The 24,731-nt window shown below is 40.5% G+C and overlaps 2 protein-coding genes across 2 annotated transcripts in view; one reads left to right on the top strand and one right to left on the bottom strand.

Moving 5' to 3' along the window:
- The window catches only part of IDUA (alpha-L-iduronidase), a 249,301-nt gene extending 229,973 nt beyond the window's left edge, over positions 1-19,328 (top strand). Inside the window, exons 9-14 of the mRNA XM_040418033.1 lie at positions 5,410-5,625; positions 6,735-6,856; positions 8,755-8,880; positions 9,296-9,372; positions 9,510-9,610; positions 19,117-19,328. Coding sequence (XP_040273967.1) covers positions 5,410-5,625; positions 6,735-6,856; positions 8,755-8,880; positions 9,296-9,372; positions 9,510-9,610; positions 19,117-19,214 — 740 coding nt within the window. The 3' untranslated portion in view covers positions 19,215-19,328. The remainder of the gene's footprint in view (positions 1-5,409; positions 5,626-6,734; positions 6,857-8,754; positions 8,881-9,295; positions 9,373-9,509; positions 9,611-19,116) is intronic.
- Positions 19,329-22,042: 2,714 nt separating this feature from the next.
- The window catches only part of LOC120991672 (purpurin-like), a 30,293-nt gene continuing 27,604 nt past the window's right edge, over positions 22,043-24,731 (bottom strand). The window contains exon 6 of the mRNA XM_040420470.1: positions 22,043-22,943. Coding sequence (XP_040276404.1) covers positions 22,933-22,943 — 11 coding nt within the window. The 3' untranslated portion in view covers positions 22,043-22,932. The remainder of the gene's footprint in view (positions 22,944-24,731) is intronic.

Genomic DNA, 24,731 nt, shown 5'->3' with positions numbered 1-24,731 from the left:
GTCACATATTGTACTTCATGACAGTGGTAAATTTGAGTCAAAATATTTCATTTTTATTTATAAAAAAATACCAAATTTACCAAAAATGTGGAAAAATTTGCAATTTTCAAAAATTTCAATTTCTCTGTTTTTAAAACAGATAGTGATACCTCCTAAAATAGTTATTACTCTACATTTCCCATATGTCTACTTCATGTTTGGATCATTTTGTAAATGACATTTTCTTTTTTTTGGACGTTAGAAGACTTAGGCCCCTTGCAGATGAGCGTTCCTCCCACAGCGAGTCCGCATCACAGCACCTGGCCTTACCTCCCATCGCTGCCGGGAGTCACATAGCATTATATTGATTTATGCTATGTAACCCTTACAGTTCTGGAACGTATTGGATAACACTGGTATAATGCTGCCAGTGTTATTCAGTACATTCCAGAACTGTAAGGCTGGTTTCACACGGGCATTGTGGAAAAAGATGCGGGTGCGTTTCAGGAACATGCACGATTTTTCCGCGTGAGTGCAAAACATTGTAATGCGTTTTGCACGCGCGTGAGAAAAATCGGCATGTTTGGTACCCAAACCCGAACTTCTTCACAGAAGTTCGGGTTTGGGTTAGGTGTTGTGTAGATTGTACACTGCTCAAAAAAATAAAGGGAACACTTAAATAACACAATGTAACTCCAAGTCAATCACACTTCTGTGAAATCAAACTGTCCACTTAGGAAGAAAAACTGAGTGACAATCAATTTCACATGCAGTTGTGCAAATGGGATAGACAACAGGTGGAAATTATAGGCAATTAGCAAGACACCCCCAATAAAGGAGTGGTTATGCAGGTGGTGACCACAGACCACGTCTCAGTTCCTATGCTTCCTGGCTGATGCTTTGGTCACTTTTGAATGCTGGCGGTGCTTTCACTCTAGTGGTAGCATGAGATGGAGTCTACAACCCACACAAGTGGCTCAGGTAGTGCAGCTTATCCAGGATGGCACATCAATGCGAGCTGTGGCAAGAAGGTTTGCTATGTCTGTCAGTGTAGTGTCCAGAGCATAGAGGCGCTACCAGGAGACAGGCCAGTACATCAGGAGACGTGGAGGAGGCCGTAGGAGGGCAACAACCCAGCAGCAGGACCGCTACCTCCGCCTTTGTGCAAGGAGGAACAGGAGGAGCACTGCCAGAGCCCTGCAAAATGACCTCCAGCAGGCCACAAATGTGCATGTGTCTGCTCAAACGGTCAGAAACAGACTCCATGAGGGTGATATGAGGGCCCGCCGTCCACAGGTGGGGGTTGTGCTTACAGCCCAACACCGTGCAGGATGTTTGGCATTTGCCAGAGAACACCAAGATTGGCAAATTCGCCACTGGCGCCCTGTGCTCTTCACAGATGAAAGCAGGTTCACACTGAGCACAAGTGACAGACGTGACAGAGTCTGGAGACGCCGTGGAGAACGTTCTGCTGCCTGCAACATCCTCCAGCATGACCGGTTTGGCAATGGGTCAGTAATGGTGTGGGGTGGCATTTCTTTGGAGGGCCGCACAGCCCTCCATGTGCTCGCCAGAGGTAGCCTGACTGCCATTAGGTACCGAGATGAGATCCTCAGACCCCTTGTGAGACCATATGCTGGGGCGGTTGGCCCTGGGTTCCTCCTAATGCAAGACAATGCTAGACCTCATGTGGCTGGAGTGTGTCAGCAGTTCCTGCAAGACGAAGGCATTGATGCTAGGGACTGGCCCGCCCGTTGCCCAGACCTGAATCCAATTGAGCACATCTGGGACATCATGTCTCGCTCTATCCACCAACGTCACGTTGCACCACAGACTGTCCAGGAGTTGGCAGATGCTTTAGTCCAGGTCTGGGAGGAGATCCCTCAGGAGACCGTCCGCCACCTCATCAGGAGCATGCACAGGCGTTGTAGGGAGGTCATACAGGCACGTGGAGGCCACACACACTACTGAGCCTCATTTTGACTTGTTTTAAGGACATTACATCAAAGTTGGATCAGCCTGTAGTGTGTTTTTCCACTTTAATTTTGAGTGTGACTCCAAATCCAGACCTCCATGGGTTGAAAAATTTGATTTCCATTTTTTAATTCTTTTGTGATTTTGTTGTCAGCACATTCAACTATGTAAAGAACAAAGTATTTCAGAAGAATATTTAATTAACTCAGATCTAGGATGTGTTATTTTTGTGTTCTCTTTATTTTTTTTTGAGCAGTGTATTATTTTCCCTTATAACATGGTTATAAGGGAAAATAATAGCATTCTTAATACAGAATGCTTAGTACAATAGGGCTGGAGGGGTTAAAAAAAAATAAAAAATAATTTAACTCACCTTAATCCACTTGTTCGAGCATGCCCGGCTTCTCTTCTGTCTTCTTCTTTGAGGAATAGGACCTTTGATGACGTCACTGCGCTCATCACATGGTCCATCACATGATCTTTTACCATGGTGAGGGATCATGTGATGAGCGCAGTGATGTCATCAAAGGTCCTTTTCCTGTGCACAGCAAAGATGACAGAAGAGAAGCCGGGCTGCGCGAGCAAGTGGATTAAGGTGAGTTAAATTTTATTTTATTTTTTTAACCCCTCCAGCCCTATTGTACTATGCATTCTGTATTAAGAATGCTATTATTTTCCCTTGTAACCATGTTATAAGGGAAAATAATAATGATCGGGTCCCCATCCCGATCGTCTCCTAGCAACCGTGCGTGAAAATCGCACCGCATCCGCACTTGCTTGCGGATGCTTGCAATTTTCACGCAGCCCCATTCACTTCTATGAAGCCTGCGTTGCGTGAAAAACGCTGAATATAGAACATGCTGCGATTTTCACGCAACGCACAAGTGATGTGTGAAAACCAATGCTCATATGCACAGCCCCATTGAAATGAATGAGTCTGGATTCAGTGCGGGTGCAATGCGTTGCACGCATTGCACCCGCCCGGAAATCTCGCCCATGTGAAAGGGGCCTAAGGGTTAGGGTACTTTCACACTAGCGTTTATGTTTACCGGTATGGAGTTCCGTCCTAGGGGCTCAATACAGGGAAAAAAATGATCAGTTTTATCCTAATGCATTCTGAATGAGTATGCATCAGTCCCTCTGACGTTTTTTGGCCAGAGAAAATACTGCAGCATGCTGCAGTTTTCTCTCTAGCCAAAAATCATGAACACTTGCCGGAATGCCGAAATTTCCATTGAAATGCATTAATGCCGGATCCGGCCCCAAGAGATCCGGCAATACGGAACCGTTCTTTCCATCCACGCATGCGCAGACCATTAAATCTGTGAAAAAAATAAATACCGGATCCGTTTTTCCGGATGACAATCGGAAAGACTGATCCGGAATTGCAATGCATTTGTGAGACGGATCCGTCTCACAAATGCATCCGTTTTCCTGCTGGAATTCTCTGCCGCAAGTGTGAAAGTACCCTTAGGCCTCTTTCACACGACCGTATAGCTTTTTCAGTGTTTTGCAGTCCGTTTTTCATGGATCCGTTGTTCCGTTTTTTGTTTCCTTTGTGTTTCCATTTCTGTTCCGTTTTTCCATATGGCGCATACAGTAATTACATAGAAAAAATTGGGCTGGGCATACAATTTTCAATAGATGGTTCCACAAAAACGGAACGGATACGGAAGACATACGGAGTACTTTCCGTATGTGTTCCGTTTTTTTTTTGCGGACCCATTGACTTGAATGGAGCCACGGAACATGGTTTGCGGGCAATAATAGGACATGTTCTATCTTTCAGCGGAACGGAAAAATGGAAATACGGAAACGGAATGCATACGGAGTACATTCCGTTTTTTTTTTGCGGAACCATTGGAATGAATGGTTTCGTATACGGAACGCAAAAAATGGTTTGTAAATGGAAAAAAAAAAACGGTCGTGTGAAAGAGGCCTTACATAGCATCATAAATCAATATGCCTGGGGGCTGGGCCTCATAGGTCTCCGTACATGCCGGGCCCCAAGGCCTTGGAGTGGCTTGGGGCTGCCATGGCAACCATCGGGTCCCTGCCACTGCAGCGCGGGGACCCGATGGCTAAGGAGAGGGAGCGCAAAACTCCCACATGCCGCGGTCAGCGCTGACCGCGGTATATTTGAGGGGTTAATCCACTGGCATCGGCGGTATCACAGATGCTGGTGGATGCAGCAGGGATTCGGCTGTCAGTAACAGCCGTATCCGTGCTGTTGATTGCCAGACCGCACATGGGGGCGAGGAAGGACCGCAGAACGAGAATGCTCATCCTGGGGCGCAAAGTACCGGCCGTTTAGGACGAGCATTCTCGTCCTGGGTCCTTAAGGTGTTAAGCTGAATTTTCTAAAAAAGTTTGCTAAACGGCTCAGTCTTTTTGGGTTCCCCTATGTCTTCCTCAGCCATATTATTCCCTGTCAGCAGCACAGCTAGATGCATTTCACTCAGAAGCATGGGGTATCCCTTCTGTGAAATCTGCCAGCACTGTACTGCTTTGATGTACTTTCCCTTACTTTCCACTATGTTTGTTTTCACAGAACAGATAAGAAGGGGGAAATCACACAGACACACTGGAGGCTCCTATAATCTTCAAAAGCAGTGTAGAAGCAGTTCTTTTATCAGGCTCACAATCTCAGCTAGCTCTGACACTCCCCCATTTCTTGTGAGCCGTCTTTTGATCTGTGTTCCTAGGGATGGATCTTGCCTGACACCAAGCAGTGGACTGCAAATTAGGTGGAAGTGAGACCCCTAGTGGCCATGTTTTTTAGAGCTTTTTTCAGGTGGATGCAGGCAGATTTTTTAAATGAAGGGATTTAGAAATTTGCTAGTTACACCATTCTCTATTAAATGAAATGAAATTGTGTGAAAGTACAGTTACTCTTTTAAGAGTCCATTTAACTCCTTAAGGACTTAGGACGTACTGGTACGCCATGTTTGCCGAGTCCTTAAGGACCCAGGGCGTACTGGTACGTCCTAACTTTAAAATTACATTGTGGCGGGGGTTAATCGAAACAGGATGTTGGAATGCATTGTAAAAGGGATTAGACCCCCAAAAGTTGAAGTCCCAAAGTGGGACAAAAAATAAAGTAAAAAAAAAGTTGAAAAAATAAAGTTTCCCCCCCCCCAAAAAAATTTAAAGTTTCAAGTAAAAATAAACAAAAACATAATTTTCCCCAAATAAAGTTAAAAAAAATTGGTAAATAGTATACATAATCAAAAATACATAATGTCAAGGACACTAATACTGTATCTAGCGCAAGGTTCGTTTGTTCAACTCCATTTTAAACTAAAGTAAAATGTTGATGCAAGTTGTTTATATGTTATGTTTCATTTACTCTTTAGATATGTAACTTTACAGGAATTTAAGACTACATCTGAGGACCAATATTATAGTAAATAAATGTCTACCCATAGTAATAAAGGCATGTTTAATGTTTTACAGGAGAAACACAGGTTTCCACTTACATGGTTTGGGACTTGGATGCATCCAGCAACTACAGTACTGTTGGAGTCATAGCAAGTGTGCATGAACCAAAGAATAGAGATCAGACTGATAGCTGGCAGTCAACCATAGTCGTGTATGCTTCAGATGATAACAGAACGTCTACTGACATCAATTTAGTAACTTTAAATCTGACGAATTTTCCAAAGTCAAAAGGTGACAAAGAGCATTAAGGCTCTAGTAACAATAGAGAAAATGATCACAGACTAACTACATTATCCCCATTCCCGACCCGTAAAAGGGGTTTTCCAGTAATAATTGTTTGCAGCATACCCCTTGAAACAGAAGATTCATACTTGCCTGCTCCATGCTGCCTCCATCTTCCAGTCCTAGAACTGTTTGCTTCTGGATAGGCATGGTCTAATCCACTGGTCCAGCCAATGACTGGCTTCAGCGGTGATGTGGCCACATGCAGCATGTCACCGCTGAAGCCAGTCATTGTCTGGAGCAGTGCCCATGTCTAAAAGGATATAAACAGTGCAGGGACCATAAGATAGAGCTAGTTGGGACAGGGCATAAAACTGGGGCAGCGTGGAGCAGGTAAGTTTGAATTTAAAGGGGTATTCCAGGATTTTGATTGCTATCCTCAAGATAGGCTATCAGCATCTGATCAACGGGGTTCTGGCACCCAGCAGTCTTGCAGATCAGCTGTTTCTGAGTAGCTCTGGCGCTCAAACTACATAGCTCCATCCACTGTATAGTGGACAGAGCTGATTATTGCATTGCTTCTGCCATTCATATCAAACGGAGCAGCTCTACAGTAACCAGCTCTGTCCACTACCCAATGGAAGGAGCTGTGTAGTTCTGGTGTGACTTCCAGCACTACAACTGCTCGGAAACAGTGGATAAGAGGGGATGGGTCAAGGATTTTCCATGAATATCACAATCTTGGAACTCCTCCTTTTTTTTGTTAACTAAACTTCTACATTAATTCTATATTAACAAACCTATTTAAGTGAAATGATGAAGGCTACTCCCCTTGTTTAAGGAGTGATTTACTTCACACTCCAATACTGTTTAGCCAGTGCTGACGTCAGACTGTGGAGGCCCCCACCCAAGTTCCAGTTTATTCATACATTTCCTGGAGCAATGGCGCGTCAGAGAAAAGATAGTTCAGAATTCTTATTATGTAATGAGGAACACAAGTATTTACTAGAACATACAGAAGAGCAGACAGATCCTTGTTAGCGTTCTGGGGAATTTCTTTTTTGCTATGAGAAATCATTGATTTGGTTACCAGTCTGAAACCTTCCTCTGTTCCTCAGATCTTGTGTATGTAACATACTACATGGATAACATGTTAACAAACCCATTTTTGGAATGGCAAAAGACAGGAAGTCCAGATTTTCCTTCTGTTGAAGAATTTAAGCTCATACGTGATATGGAGGTAAAACCATTTAGAACAGCCTTTGTATGCTTCTATAAGACTATCTATAATAATGTTTTTAAAAGGGTATTCCGTTTCATGATATTGATGCCCTATCTTCAGGATAGGTCATCAATATCAAATCGGTGGGGAGTCTGATGCTCCAAGCAACCCCAAGGATCAGCTGTTTGAAGGGGACTTGGTGCTTGTGAAACCACTGCATCCTCTTCATTATTTGCCTGCATGCCATCTGCATTGCAATGGTGGGGCAATTTAATTACAGCTTCATGAAAAGCTGTAATTCCACTGCACTGCTGCGACTTGTAGATGGCGTGCACTGGTAAACATTGAAGAGGACACAGCGCTTGAATCAGTGCCAAGGTCCTCTAAAATAACTGATTGGTGGGGGTGCCAAGAGTCAGGCCCTCACCAATCTTATATTGTGAAACTGGAATACCCCTTTAAATGGTGCTTAACAAATATTCTCGTAGGTCTGGACTCACCTGATGTATCATTCTGAATAAAACTGGCTGCATTTGAAGGGTTTTCAGGGATTTTGATACTGATGACCTATACTGATAGAACATCAGTATCTGATCAGTGGGGATCCGACACCTGGTACCCCTGCCGATCAGCTGTTTGAGAAAGCATCGGCGCTCACAGCTTACCAAGCACAGCACCGTACATTGTATAGAGGCTCTGCTTGGTATCACGCTCAGGACCCCCACCGATAAGATACTGATGACCTATCCTGAGGATAGGTCATCAGTATTAAAATCCCAGAAATCCCCTTTAATATTTATCAGACTGGGACCTCAGTGTATGTGCACATAGCACTCATATATTTTTGTATAAAAAGTCCCTACCATAGTGACTAAGTCTCCTTGATCAATATAGTACATTGTGTAGGGAAACAGAGGGCAGTTAAAAAGGTACCTTGACATGAAAGCCTGATGGAGTAATGACATTTAAGGTAATAATAATGATATTTTTTCCTGTTAAGTCCTATGAGATGCAATCACATCTTCTGTGACCTCTAAGGCTACTTTCACACTAGTGTTTTAGTTTTCCGGTATTGAGTTCCGTCATAGGGGCTCAATGCCGGAAAAAAGGCTTCAGTTTTGTCCCCATTCATTGTCAATGGGGACAAAACTGAACAGAACGGAGAGCACCAAAATGCATTCCGTTTGGTTGCCTTCCCTTACCGGAGAGCAAACCGCAACATATTGTAGTTTGCTTTCCACCCTGAGATGCAGAGCAAGACAGATCCGGCATGACCCCCAATGCAATTCAATGAGGACGGATCCATTTTCTCTGCCACAATAGAAAACTGATCCGTCCGCCATTGACTTTTAATGGAGTTCATGACGGATCCGTCTTGGCAATGTTAAAGATAATACTGCCCTCCAGCCCGGCCTCCTGCCTGCTACGGAAGTTAGTAAGTACAGTAGTACAGGCTGCTGGAATGAAGATTAATTCTATAGTTAAACAATGCCTACACTTCGATAAGATTACTACAGTGAGCGGGGCCCGGTGCAATAGAATACAGTGACTGCATCGGGCCCCGCTGCCATTCCTTAACCAGATGCCGGCCTCCTGCCTCCTCCCTCCCTGCTGATACACCCTCCGGCTGCACTGTGCAGCATGCGGTCGGCGGTGTATCAGTGTAAACTGCAGCATTCGCCCCATAAGACGCACTGCAATTCCCCCCCCTCCACTTTTTTTTTGGGGTGGGGGGGAGTGCGTCTTATAGGGCAAAAAATACGGTACATATCTTTTTTCTGATCTCCCCCTTCCCAGCACTGTTGTCAGTTTTGTATTGTCAAAACTGCTGACAGACTTCTTTTAATGGATTGTGATGTATGATACATATTATGAATACATTTGTCCTTCCTTATGTCTCTTTACTTTGTTTTAAGGATCCAGTCATAAAAAGACCCGTTGCATTCCCTAAAGATGGTGATATGGTTCTGAAAGTAGAACTTTCAGTTCCTTCAGTGCTTCTTGTTCATATATGTGAACAGCCTCAATCTCCTCCTGGAAAGGTGAGAGTAACAGTTCCTGCCCCCCAAATATGGGTTCCTTTTTCAAAGTAAAACATTTGGTCAAGCAAGCTTTATATCATAAGATTGTTTACACTACCTTTTTATCTAGTTTACCATGTCTGTAAGAAAAATGTTTTGAAGTATTTTCATTGAATCAATGGTGCAAGCCTTCCTTCTATCCAACATTCTCAAACTGTAAGACCGCATATAAGGAACCCAAACCACATTACTGTTGTGTTCTGCTATTTTTACATAGTATCACTTTACCACTGCAATTGTGAGACCCTACTTTTATGACGTCCATGTGCCCTAATAAGATATATAGATAGAGGTTGACATGTACTGTATGGGGGAAGGGAGACAAGCATAAGAGAAAAGTGTTAAAGTATAACCAATCAATTTTTCTTCTTCTAAGGTTACTGGACTTAATATTATTCCTCTTTTTAGAGGACAAGTAACAGTTGTGTGGAGTGATGCATATGTAGTAACACGGTATGTACACATTTCAAATTATCAGAGAATCTTTTTTATTAACTTTATTAATATATTGCATGATTTAATATTTATATATAGTAAAAGAAGATAAATTATAACTTTTTGCACTTATTTTATTCTTGGTTCTTTTACAGATGTTTGAAGACATATGAAGTAGAGTTTTCGTGCGATGGCTTAAACTTTAGAAGAATAAACACAAAGAATATATTTTTTACTTTATTCACTTATAGTCCCGGTATGTCTTTTTAGGTTGTTTATAGTTCCATATATTGTTGTTAGCAGACTTTATAATAGGGTACAATATAACTATTTAACAGTTACATAGTTAATACGGTTGAAAAAAGACATAAGTCCATGAAGTTCAACCAAGGGATAGGTGGGAACATGAATCCCAGAAGGAAGTGAGACTCAGATTTCTACACATTTTCATAAGTATTAATGTCATTTAGGCTACTTTCACACTCGCGTTTTGGCTTTCTGTTTGTGAGATCCGTTCAGGGCTCTCACAAGCGGTCCAAAACGGATCAGTTTTGCCCTCATGCATTCTGAATGGAAAAGGATCCGCTCAGAATGCATCAGTTTGCCTCCGTTCCGTCTCCATTCCGCTTTGGAGGCCGACACCAAAATGCTGCTTGCAGCGTTTGGTGTCTGTCTAACGAAACTGAGCCAAACGGATCCGTCCTGACACACAATGTAAGTCAAAGGAGACAGATCCGTTTTCTATTACACAATAGAACACAGATCCATCCTCCATTGACTTTCAATGGTGTTCAAGACGGATCCGTCTTAGCCATGTTAAAGATAATACAAACGGATCCGTTCTGAACGAATGCAGATGTTTGTATTATCTGAACGGATTCGTCTGTGCAGATCCATGACGGATCCGCACCAAACGCGAGTGTGAAAGTAGCCTTACTTTTAAGAATTCATCTAAACCCTTTTTAAAACTGTTCCTGTTGTGACCACGTCCTCAGGAAGTCTATTCCACAGATTCACAGTTCTTACAGTAAAGAAGCTTTGTCGCTTCTGGAGACTGAACTTTTTCTTCCCCAGTCAGAGGCAGTGCCAACCTTGTCTTTTGAGGGCATTTCACATGGAACAGTCTTTCACCCTATTTTTTGTGTGGCCCATTTATATATTTGTATAGTTTAATCATGTCCCCCCTTAGACGTCTCTTTTTAAGACTAAATACATTTTATTCTTATCAGTTTAGTCGCTATGCTCTGTACTTTTTCCAGCTGCAGTGTATCCTTTCTATGGACTTTCTATGGACTGGTGCCCAGAACTAGACTGTGTATTCCAGATGAGGCAGCACCAACGTTTTGTAAAGTGGTAATATTACATCCCTGCCCCGCGAGTCCATGCCTCGTTTAATGCATGACAATATCCTGGTAGCCTTAGAAGCAGCTGATTGACATTGTATGCTGTTATTTTTATCTACCACTACCATCTACAATGACACCCAAATCCTTCTCTACAAGTGACTCCCCCAGTGTTACATCACCTAGGACATATGAAGCACGGAGATTATTACTACCAAGATGCATAACTTTACATTTATCCACATTGAACCTCATTTGCCAAGTTGATGCCAAATCAGCTTGTATTTTATGAACATCTCCCATAGACTGCACAGTACTACACAGCTTAGTGTCATCTGCAAAAATAGATATGGGCCTATTAATCCTGTCCTCGATATTAATAAATAAATTAAATAATAGAGTATCCAGCACTGAACCTTGGGGTACACCACTTATAACCTGGGACCATTCTGAATAGGAATCATTGACCACAACTCTCTGGACACGGTCCTTCAACCAGTTTTCAATCCAATTACAAACTATACTTTCCAAGTCTATAGACCTTACTTTACCTATTAAACGTCTATGAGGGACAGTATCAAAAGCCTTTGCAAAATCCAGAAATACTACATCCACAGCCGCCCCTCTGTCCAGGCTACTACTCACCTCCTCATAAAAACAAATCAGGTTAGTCTGACAAATTCTGTCCTTGGTAAACCCATGCTGGTTATCACTTATAATATTATTTATAGTCACATACTCCTGTATATAGTCCCTTCAAACATTTTTCCCACAACAGAAGTTAAACTAACTAGTCTATAATTACCTGTGGAGGACCTAGATCCTTTTTTGAATATGGGCACCATGTTTGCCTTGCGCCAATCACTTGGCACTGTACCAGTACCTAGAGAATCTTTAAAATTTATAAACAGGGTCACAGCAATGACTGAACTGAGCTCTTTAAGCACTCTTGGGTGTAATCCATCTGGACCCGGATCCTTGTTCATATTTACCTTATTTAACTGGTTTTGGACCATATCTACAGTTAGTCAATTGAGTATATTACTGGATGTACTAACAACCCCGGCGCCACAGATATCAGTTCCTTTCTCTTCTTTTGTATATACAGAACTAAAAAACATTTAGTAACTCCGCCTTTTCCTTATCGTCCGTGACTAACCCCCCAGTTAATACTTAACTAATTAAATATTCTAGATTAATGTATTATATTCAGTATCTGAACTTACAGTAGTAGACTTGATTGCTCTGATAAATAGCAGCTTTGGTTGGTGACTAAAAATGCATACAGAAATATTAAATGGTCTCTAACCTTTCAACAAACTTTGTTTAAATAGATAATACAGGCGACTATAAGAAACTATGTGATATATCTGATCAGAGACAAATGTCTCTTTCTCCACTTATCATGCTTCTTTCCTCCTCCTTCCTAAACTAACATTCACTCCGAATTCTCTGCTAAATTTGTGTTGAGAGACCAAGGCGGACTGTCAGCTCACTTAAATGTGTTGTCCCATCTTAGACACTGTTGGCATATTGCTAGGATACGCCATCAATGTCAGATAGGTGTGAGTCCTAGCCCTGGGACCTGCTTCTATCTGTAGAACGGGGTTCCCATAGTGAAGGATGCACATATGCGCGCTCTCCATTCATGACTAAGAAAGTTCCCAAAATAGCAGAGCAAGTTTGTTTGGCTATATACAGAAGTCCCACAGCGGTAAATGGAGTAAGCAGTGGGCAAGCATGGCCGCTCTCCATTCACTGCTATGGGACTGCTAGAAGTAGCCAAGCTGACGCTCGGCTATTTTTGGAACTCCCATTGAGGCCTCGTTCTGGAGGTAGTAGTGGGTTCCAGAGGTGGAACACTCACCTTTCTTAAATTTTTGGCATATCCTAGCAATATGCCATCAATGTCTAATATGAGACAACCCCCTTAAAGAGTCACTATGTTCACATAATTTCACTTAATAAAGAATGATGTAACAAGCACATTTCTAAATCACTTCATTTAAAAAAAAGTCTGCCTGCCACCATATCAAAACAAGCTATAAAGTCATGGTCACTAGGGTCTCACTTCCACCTAACTTGTCAGGCCAGATCTGTCCCTAGTAACAGACTCAGAAGACGGCTGAGAGGAAGTTATGGGTATGTCAGAACTAGCTTAGTCTACTTAGTTAACTCTTTAAAGAGAGACTTCACACACCTCTTTAAGAATAGTAAAATATCTAAGTAAATTTAAGGCAATAGTGATAATTAGGGAAATGTTTGCCCTTCTTTTAGTAAATTAAATACAAAAAATCAAAGACGTTCAAAGAATAAGTTTTAGATAAAACAACACATAATTACTAATTACATAATTACATTCACACTTCATCTAGAGTTCTGACTACATCCAGAATGAAAGTACTTACATCACAAATTGAGTTAACATCATCTGACAGTGACACATCCGCTGGGAAGTCCATTTCGGTGAAAGCAGTCTGAGACTTGATTGGGAAAACACCAATTTTCCTACACAGGGACGTCTCCCTCATAGGCAAACTTCAATGACTTGCTGTAACGATCCAACTTTTATACTGTTCTAACTTAAGAGGTTCACCCCCTAATGTAATGTAACCAGCTTATGCAATCTATAAGGCTCACTGTGTATAACTTGTTTATCTCTTATTAGTTGGGACCTTTGAGTGGCCAATTCCCAGATCCACAATAAATCAGAATCCCAAGATAACTTTGGCAGATTGTGTCTGAAAACGGATCCATCCCCATTGACTTACATTGTGTGCCAGGGCGGATCCGTTTGGCTCAGTTTCATCAGATGGACACCAAAATGCTGCAAGCAACGTTTTGGTGTCCGTCTCCAAAGTGGAGTGGAGACAGAACTGATGCAAACTGATACATTCTGAGCGAATCCTTTTCCATTCAGAATGCATTAGAATGCAAACTGATCAGTTTTGGACTGCTTGTGAGAGCCCTGAATGGATCTCCCAAATGGAAAGCCAAAACACGAGTGTGAAAGTAGACTTACACAGACACAGTTTAACTATTCAAGTACGAACAGTCCTTAGATAACATGGACACAGTTTAACTATTCAAATAAAAACATTGCCAAACAGTCTTCTGTTCATTCCCAGGTTATAATATTTATAACACACAAAATGGACTCCAAATGATCAGAGACTACATATTCACAGTTCAGCTTCCTAGACAGTACTGGCAGATTCAATAGAAAGGAGACACCTACTTCTTCTGAGTGAAATGCATCTGGTTTTGCAGCTGAAACAGTGAATAATATGGATGAAAGAAACTTTAACAGTTTTTTTTTAAACACCAGTCCCTTCACAGTTATGATTGGACAAAGAAGCATAGCCATTATGCAAACTTTTTTTGAAAACTCAGGTACGTTTTAAGGATAAGATTACAGCTGCCCATAGAAGTCTGTAGAGAGGGGAAGAGGGAGAAAGAGTGAGCTGCTGAGTGAGATAGAGTCCTAGTCACACCCACAGCCATGCTGTAGTAGTTAATAATATGTGTTTTATTTCATTTCAAGTGCGTTATTTACACTGCCTGTCCAAAAAAAAAAGTCACCACCTGGATTTAAGCAAATAGTTATGAGCCTCCTATTGGATAATTACTGCATGGGCGATTATCTTTCAGCTGGCAACAAGTTATTTAACCTCAACTGGTGCAATGAGTGGCTTCTCATTTCTTAAAAAACCATGTCGAAAGACACATCTTCATGGTCGTGGAAAAGATGTTAGTCTGTTTTGAGAAGGGTCAAATCATTGGCATGCATCAAGCAGAGAAAACATCTAAGGAGATTGTAGAAACTAATAAAATTGGGTTAAGAACTGTCCAACGCATTATTAAAAACTGTAAAGATATTAGGGACCCATCGTATTCGAGGAAGAAATTTGGCGGGGAAAAAATCTTGAATGATCATGATCGGCGAACACTTAAACGTTTGGTGAAATCCAATCGAAGAAAAACAACAGTAGAACTCAGGGCTATGTTTAATAGTGAAAGTAAGAGCATTTCCACACGCACAATGCGAAGGGAACTTAAGGGATTGGGACTGAACAGCTGTGTAGCCGTAAGAAAACCACTAATCAGTGAGGCAAACCAGAGAAAAAGGCTTCAATTTGCTAGGGAGCATAAAGATTGGACTCTGGAACAATGGAAGAAGGTCATGTGGTCTGATGAATCAATATTTAGCCTGTTCCAGAGTGATAGGCGCATCAGGGTAAGAAGAGAGGCAGGTGAAGTGATGCACCCATCATGCCTAGTGCCTACTGTACAAGCCTGTGGGGGCAGTGCTATGATCTGGGGTTGCTGCAGTTGGTCAGGTCTAGGTTCAGCAACAGTATGTGCTCCAAGAATGAGGTCAGCTGACTACCTGAACATACTGAATGACCAGGTTATTCCATCAATGGATTTTTTCTTCCCTGATGGCACGGGCATATTCCAAGATGACAATGCCAGCATTCATTGGGCTCAAATTGTGAAAGAGTGGTTCAGGGAGCATGAGACATCATTTTCACACATGGATTGGCCACCACAGAGTCCAGACCTTAACCCCATTGAGAATATTTGGGATGTGCTGGAGAAGGCTTTGCGCAGCAGTCAGACTCTACTATCATCAATGCAAGATCTTGGTGAAAAATGAATGCAACACTGGATGGAAATAAATCTTGTGACATTGTAGAAGCTTATCGAAACAATGCCACAGCGAATGTGTGCCGTAATCAAAGCTAAAGGCGGTCCAACGAAATATTTTTGGTGGCGACTTTTTTTTGGGACGGGCAGTGTACATTAATACTGTTCAATACTTCAATAGCCTCCATATAATTCTGATTCTCTGTATCTGAAAGATAGTGATAAGAGAGCAGAATTTTGTCTGCTTTCTGCATTTTGTATATGGGAGACATCAAAGCAGCTAGTCTCCACCCACTAGCTAAGGGAACACAAAAAATTTGAGATATAACCTCCAGAGAGGAAAACTGCTAAACATGCTGGATACAAGTCATCTAGTGGTCAAATATAGTATATCACTATATCTCTCATATGTACACACGCAGCATCTTATTCTGAAAAGTAACCTGAACGTTTTGGTACAATTTATTTTGTGACACCAATAACCTTCATTTCATACATAGATTAAGAAGTGAATAGCATTGTCTGGAAAAGTTTTGGGAAAGCAGTAATGCGGTAGACCTGTCAAATTGTTCTAAAGCATGTATTGAATGCGTACCTGCAGTTTGTATGCTCTTCCTGTGTGGGTTTCTTCTGGTACTCTGGTGTATTCTCTCAATCCAATAGTGGCTTCTGTAGTGCTATAATGTGTATAGATAAAATAGCAAAAATAGATTTTGGGCAAACTTGGGAAAAGGAAGCGATATGAATGGTAATCTCTGCACAGCGATGTGGAATATGTTGATGATGTTACCATGGTTTTTAACAGATATGCTCATGTAGTTGCTCACCTCGTGTGCATCTTCCCGATTCTTTTTCAACTTGGACTCTCCTGACCCATTTTCACCATGTAGACAAATAACTCTGGTTTATTTACATCCTGTATGTAGCACTTCCTGTTGCTCTGTCCAACCAAACCCATGATGCACGTCTCCTTTCTCTGCCATGGCTCCAGCACCGCCTCTAACAACATCCAGATAGTTTATAGCTCCTCCCACCCAGCTAGTTACATAGACACTCCCCTATCACTGCATCTGTTGCTGCTTTGACACACCCATGGACATAACATCACAGGAAATAAGAAAGAGTTGCACGGATATGGTCATGTGACCACAGCCAAGAACAGAAGATAGGAGCCATAAAGCTAATAGAAATACATTACAAAATCACAGCTAAATTTATAAATTATTATTTTAAAGGGAACCTGTCACCAGGAAAATGCAAAATAACCTGCAGGCAGCATGTTATAGAGCAAGTGTGCTGAGCAGACTGATATACTGAATCTTTTCCCATACAACTATATAACTTGTAATTTATATTCCTGCTCATTCTAAGATTTGAAGTCCAGGAGGCGGTCCTATCAGTGATTGACAGCTATCTCTATATACACAGCCATAAAGGGAAGGCTGTCAATCACTGATAGGGCCACCTGCTTGACTTCAAAGCACAGAATGAGCAAGGATATAAATGTATAAAATACAAGTTATACTGAATCTTTTCCCATACCACTATACAGTCAGGTCCATAAATATTGGGACATCGACACAATTCTAACATTTTTGGCTCTATACACCACCACAATGGATTTGAAATGAAACGAACAAGATGTGCTCTAACTGCAGACTGTCAGCTTTAATTTGGGGGTATTTACATCAAAATCAGGTGAACGGTGTAGGAATTACAACAGTTTGCATATGTGCCTCCCACTTGTTAAGGGACCTAAAGTAATGGGACAATTGGCTTCTCAGCTGTTCCATGGCCAGGTGTGTGTTACTCCCTCATTATCCCAATTACAATGAGCAGATAAAAGGTCCAGAGTTCATTTCAAGTGTGCTATTTGCATTTGGAATCTGTTGCTGTCAACTCTCAAGATGAGATCCAAAGAGCTGTCACTATCAGTGAAGCAAGCCATCATTAGGCTAAAAATACAAAACAAACCCATCAGAGAGATAGAAAAAAACATTAGGTGTGGCCAAAACAACTGTTTGGAACATTCCTAAAAAGAAGGAACGCACCAGTGAGCTCAGCAAAACCAAAAGACCCGGAAGACCACGGAAAACAACTGTGGTGGATGACCGAAGAATTCTTTCCCTGGTGAAGAAAACACCCTTCACAATAGTTGGCCAGATCAAGAACACTCTCCAGGAGGTAGGTGTATGTGTGTCAAAGTCAACAATCAAGAGAAGACTTCACCAGAGTGAATACAGAGGGTTCACCACAAGATGTAAACCACTGGTGAAACTCAAAAACAGGAAGGCCAGATTAGAGTTTGCCATGGCGGGGGCATGTATGGCTGCCAATGGAACAGGTTCTCTTGTATTTATTGATGATGTGACTGCTGACAAAAGCACCAGGATGAATTCTGAAGTGTTTTGGGCAATATTATCTGCTCATATTCAGCCAAATGCTTCAGAACTCATTGGACGGCGCTTCACAGTGCAGATGGACAATGACCCAAAGCATACTGCAAAAGCAACCAAAGAGTTTTTTAAGGGAAAGAAGTGGAATGTTATGCAATGGCCAAGTCAATCAACTGACCAGAATCCGATTGAGCATGCATTTCACTTGCTGAAGACAAAACTGAAGGGAACGTGCCTCAAGAACAAGCAGGAACTGAAGACAGTTGCAGTAGAGGCCTGGCAAAGCATCACCAGGGATGAAACCCAGCGTCTGGAGATGTCTATGCGTTCCAGACTTCAGGCTGTAATTGACTGCAAAGGATTTGCAACCAAGTATTAAAAAGTGAAAGTTTGATTTATGATTATTATTCTGTCCCATTACTTTAGGTCCCTTAACAAGTGGGAGGCACATATGCAAACTGTTGTAATTCCTACACCGTTCACCTGATTTAGATGTAAATACCCTCAAATTAAAGCTGACAGTCTGCAGTTAAAGCACATCTTGTTCGTTTCCTTTCAAATCCATTGTGGTGGTGTATAGAGCCAAAAATTTTAGAATTGTGTCGCTGTCCCAATATTTATGTGCCTGACTGTATATCAATCTGCTCAGCTCCTCCTGCTCTATAACATGCAGCCTGCTGCTCAGGGACAATGTTTAATGTGACTGGTTCCCTTTAAAGGGAGTCTGTCACCAGCGACCTTCCTATCCAACAATTTGCATAGATGCATACAATAGCTGCAGTTCACCTGATTTAAGTGCTGTTTTTCTTTTGTTGATCTGAGGCTGTGTTCCAGAGTAATGATAATCTTTTCCTAATATGCAAATTAGGTGTTTGCTGCAACAAGGGCGTCACCATTGCTCTCATTGCAGTGTTGATTGACAGTGCCAGGCAGTGGAAAGTCAGTGAGGGAGGTGCTGAGCACAGAAAGGAGTGGAGCTTGGGTGTGCTGAGATCAAGGGTGATGCCCCCATTGCCCCAAATGCCTAATATGCTTGTTAGGAAAAAGTACCATAAATTAGGAGCGAATCCTCAGATCAACAAAAGAAAAATCACTTCAGTCAGGTGAATTACAGCTATGCATCATTGCAAATAGTTGAATAGGAAGGTTGCTGGTGACAAACTACATTTAAAGGTTGTTGATACAAACCGGAAAATGCCATTCAATGTACCCCAAGGTAATGGATGAACACTGCAATCTAAATGTCTGATTATAGGAAAATATATGCTACAGTCATCTGTATAGCAAAACAGAGGCAGACCTTTGGTATAGTAAGTTTAAAGTGTCAAGATCATGTAACTAACAGTTTTTGTCTTTTCCTTTTGTTTTTTCAGAAAATTCCACAGTGTCTGGATTTTATAGAGTGCGTGCTATTAACTATTGGGATACTCCAGGGCCCTACAGTGCTCCAGAAGAGTATACAGATTTATAGTAGAAGTGTAATTGCCATTTTACTTTTATTTTTGTAATGTGTAGGGGCAGTGACACTGACCATTTTTGTAATATACTTTAATTACTGAAATCATACATTTATATTAGAAAAATAGCTGTAAAGTGGTCCACTTTGAGCCTTTGCAATGCTCCTCTGTATTTATTTAAATAAAACAGTCAATGCTGAGCAGGTCTCCACTGTTATGTAAACAGAAGACAGGAGGGTGTTGCTAAGGCTCAAAATAGACTACTTTAGAGCTATTTTTCTGATAGAAACTCATGATTTCAGTAATTAAAGTATATTACAAAAATGGTTAGTATCACTGCCCCTAGACATTACACAAATACAAATAGAATGGCAGGTACGCTTTAAGAAATCTGAATATCAGAAAAACAAGTACCCCAACACTTTTTGTGGTTGCCGTAGAATGTTATCTTAATTAAAATTTACCACACCGCCACATTATATGCAAGTGCTGACAGTCCCAGCAATGATTTATTTGAGCTTTAATGTAAGAAACGTAATGCAATGTACAGTCATGAAAAAAACTAAATACACTCTGTTTCAATGATATGGTTTTGTATATCAGGACATAATAAAAAATATCTGGTACTTTGAAGGCCTTAAAGATAAGAAAATACAACCTCAGATGAACAACCGCACATGATAATTTACAGTGTGTCCTTATTTATTACCAAAAATGAAGCTAAAATGGAAAAGCCATTCTATAAGTCAACAGCTTGTAGAACTACCTTTATTTTAGTAGCAATAGCTTGAAGTAACTGTTTTCTGTATGAATATCAGAATCTTACATTGTTCTGGAGTCCCACTCTTCTTTACAACATTGCTTCATGTCATTGAGGTCTGTGGACATTTATGCACAGCTCTCTCAAGGTCCCGCTATACCATTTAAATTCGGTTGAGTTGTTTCTTTATTATTTTCTTTTTTGGTCATTCTGTTGTAGATTTGCTGGTATGTTCAGGATCATTGTCCTATTGCATGACCCAGTTTCAGCTAATCTTTAGCTGTTGGATAGATGGCATCACATTTGACTCCAATATTTTTGCGTATGAAGAAGATCATGGTTGAATCAATGACTAAAAGGTACCCAGGTCCATGGAATGTTTGGTTTTCACCAAATTTGGCTATGTGCATTATGTGGAGATACATATCTCCACTTTGGTCTCATCTGTCCAAAGGACATTGTTCCAGAAGTCTTGTGGTTTGTTCAAATAAAACTTTGCAAAATTAAGCTGTGCTACCATGTTCTTTTTAGAAAAAAAGAGTCTTTCTCCTGGCAACCCTTCCAAACAAGCCATAGGGAACATTGAACATGCTAATTGAGGCCTGTAGAGTCTTAAATGTAGCTCTTGGGTTTTTGCAATTTCTCTGAGCATTACACCGTCTGATCTTGCGGTGAATTTCTGGGACATCCACGTCTGGGATGATTGTCAGCTGCCCTGAACATTTTCCACTTTTGAATGTTTCACACTCTAGAACAATGGAAATTACTCTATAACACATATAAGCCTTCCCAGATGGACAGCAACAATTGCTTCTCTTGGCATTGTGTTAACACACACCTGAATGCCAAAACTTCTGCCTTTATAGAGGTGGTCACACTTGCTGATGATCAATTAATCAAGAGCTTTTCATTAGCAGCATCCAGCAGCTTCTTACCCTTTTAATTCTTTGACTCTAGGATGCTGCCACACGTTTAGGCTTTTTTATGTTTTTGAAGCCCAAATCAGATTTAGATAATAACAAGAGAAAATATTAAGGACAGATACAATTTCTCCACTTATTACAATTCACTTTTGGTTTTCAAAGACCACATGAAAATTTTTCGCACAAAGCTTTAGAATTTTTGCCTAGTATTTGTTGACCCCCACCGATCAGATACTGATGACCTATCCAGAGAAATCTAGGAAAATTATTTTAAATAATGACACAATGTAATTTGTCACATGTTGCATCTAAAGTTATATTTATGTAATTTTAAGAGCTTTTAACAACCTGATTTTGTAAATGCAATAAGTTCAAAGTGAGTTAGGTATCAGCAAGATAAACCTTAATCCTCAAACACAAAAGGGAAAATGCCCCTTCCTAACATCACTGATGTTGTAGATGTATAGTATATGTGTACATTTGCATATACATTTGTTGACAGAAAAAATAGCTCCACATGAAGCTCCCAATGCAGATTTGGACAGAGCTTTAGTTTAACAAGTGATTTTGTACAATCTGAAAATTCCATGTATTTTTTTCTAACCCAATTTAACGCCACAGGCAAAAACAAATGTGCTGCATATTTTTGGAGTGTGCATGAGAAGTTGCCAAAATATGTCCCCTTCTGTGACATCGCCCGCTACTCTGCACCTATTGGTCAGAACTACCCCTGACAGACTTCCTGCTCTTCCCACCCTTTGCACATAACACTGGCAATACTGAAAGCTTTCATCTCCATTTCAGCCACTTCTTTCCTCAGGACGATGATGCTAAAAGGGAGAAGTAAACTCTCAGTATTACCAGTGTTATGTGCAGAGTGCATGCAGGGAGAGCAGGAGGTCTGTCAGGGGTAGAGTAAGAAGTGATATCAGAAAAGGGGGAATTATTTTAGTAACCGCATCTGTACTGCCCAGTAACATGCAGCCATCTTGTTACTTTATGTGGTATTAAAGGCTATGTACACCTTAGGAGGCAATTTTTTTATGATCGCATGTTACTCATTTTTGGCTAAAAATAATTTTTTCAATTGGCCTTTATTAAAAATACTGAGCTGTTCTGTCACAAAACGCTAACTGTTTTTCTAACTGTGTGACTGGTACTTTCACTTTCTCTATGTGCCGGTCATCTAATAAACATTTTCTCTAAACTACTAAGAGGTCAAGAACACTTAGTTAACCCACATTCTTATCAGTAAAATAAGAACTGAGCTATAAAGAGTGCTTAGGATGTTATAGAACAGAGATAAGGAGTCTGTCTGCTCCCCAGATAACCGAAAAGACAGAAAATCCAAAGGGTGCTTTTAGAGCATGTCAGCCTTGTACAGAAAAAAAGGGAGCCATATTTTTTATAAAGACCAATTTATAAAAAAAAAATTTTAGCTCAAAATGAGTACAATGCAATAATAATAAAAAAATAACCCCAAAGGTGTACATAGCCTTTAAGTATCTATTTTGTACAGAGCATCTTGAAAACTTACATTTCAGGGACCAGGGAGGAATAATTCACAGAAGTGGTACTGTATATTTAATGGCCCTAACGGCTACATTTTACAATGGAATTTTTTTCTACTTTGTGATATATATGTATTAACTCCATGTATTCACTAGAATAGAACCCAAAGACAACATTATTACAAATAGACAAAAGATTCTGAAATAACAGTTTATTACGACTTGAAAAATATTAAGTCAATATAACGTTGACGAAATAAGTTTACAAAAATTATAGATTTATTTTTATAGCACAGAGTCTGATCTAGAAAAATAACAAAAATGAGCTGATGCCTTAAAACTAATGAAAACCATGAAGGATGACCTGTTACATTCATTACATGACACAAGGTTTAACAGTTTCTAGAATGATGACATTTAAACATGTACTTTAATTGCACCAAGAAATAAAAATAAATAAAAAAAAGTTGTGCATCTTGTGATACTTTGTTTACTCAGTCAGGATGTGCCACTTCCATACTCGAAATTATGTTATATTTTAGCAAGCTCCTGCAGAAAAAAATAGAAAGTTAATACATTTATAATGGAGGAAGTAAAATAGCTTTTCACAAATTCTTTCTATAAACTAAACCTAGAGGAATAAACACATTTAGCATATACAGGTGAAACTCGAAAAATTTTAATATCGTGCAAAAGTCCATTTATTTCAGTAATGCAAATTAAAAGGAATTGCATTAATGCAGCTTAAAATTAGAGTTTTGTGAAAAGGTTTAATATTCTAGGTTCAAAGTGTCACACTCTAGTCAGCTAATTAATCCATATTCCCTGAGCAAAGGGTACCTCAAAATTGAGACTTTGGGGTTTCATAAGCTGTAAGCCATAATAATCCAAATTATAACATATAAAGGCTTGAAATATCTCGCTTTGCATGTAATGAGTCTATCTCATATATTAGTTTCACCTTTTAAGTTGCATTACTGAAATAAATGAACTTTGCACGATATTCTAATTTTTCGAGTTTCACCTGTAGTACATTTCTAGGTGTACTCTTCCTGATATACTGTCCTCGCTGGCCCTGTCAATCAAATGGAGGAGGGGGGCGTTTTTTCAAACAGAGGATGCGGCGGCTACCAGGAAGTCCGCCCAACTTGCTGGTAGTGAAGAAATTTACATATCATAAAAGTATGTTTTTTACTGTAATTACTGCACAGCCCGAGGTAAGTGGGTCATATATGGAATCTGCTTACAATAGCAAATATAATAAGTCAAAAACTTTGGGGGGTGACAGAAGCCCTTTAAGCCAGTACTCTTTGCTCTGCACTGATGAGGGGCAATCACCCTGAAACAGCTGTCTGCAGATGAGGTGCTGGCTTATTTAATATCCAAGTCATGTCTCAAGGCTTATTTTAAGAGCTGAACAATGACTTATAGGATAGCTGCCTTACATCTGGTGGCATTAGAGGCAGAGCATGTTAAGAGCTCATTTGCATCCCTTCCCTCCCATTAACATGAGTGATAATGCTCCTTGCCTCTCTGTGATCTTTTTCCTAAAAATCACAGTGAGATAAAGTTGTCACTGTGATTTTGTAGTAAAAAGGTCACAGAGAGGCAAAGAACATTATCAATGATGTTAATGCTCCGTGTCTCTGCTGTCCGGAATGGGGCTTGGCACTCTTTCACGCAGTGGATTCCACACATGGGATCCACTCGTGTGAAAGAGCCCTAAGAGTGTACTGCTACCACAGTTCCTGAAATCTGCAGGCGGATAAATTTTTTGGGAACAGTACTTAGTTTGTGTTAGGCCGGTGTCAAGATCCGAAGGAGCATTGTTTATTCATGGCAGTTTTTTTGCCAAGAATGAGTCTGAAAGTGGATTTGGTGTGTACTAGACTTTACTTGTATTGTCCACATGCAAACTCTGGAGTCCGCCTTTGCTAGAGAGAAACTGGGGTTGCTTACAATAGGAAATGAGGACCTGGAAGGCTATGAATAGTGAAGATGAAAGAGTGTATGGCATTTACAAAGTCGTTGGGGATGTTGCGACTCCAGCCAAGGCAGCATATGTCAAGATTAAAACGTTGTTTGCCAGGCACCAAAAGATTAGATGCTTTATTATGACTGTCATTAAAATGCCTGTTATGAATTTGTTAGGCACTGATAAAAATTGGAAAAAGGAATTTGAGCACCTGCAAAATGTACATGCATGGGAATATTTAATTACTAGACAACTTGATATCTAATCCAAATGTAGTAAATTTAACTATATAACTGCTATTAACATCTCCCCAGAAGTGGTCTGTTTGCCCAACAAGCCAGATACTTTGTGATGCCAGTACT

This window comes from Bufo bufo, chromosome 2 (assembly GCF_905171765.1).
Source record: "Bufo bufo chromosome 2, aBufBuf1.1, whole genome shotgun sequence".
NCBI classification, from domain to species: Eukaryota; Metazoa; Chordata; class Amphibia; order Anura; family Bufonidae; genus Bufo; species Bufo bufo.
The sequence above is the reverse complement of the archived record's forward strand: the minus strand, read 5'-3'. Positions and strand labels throughout refer to the sequence as shown.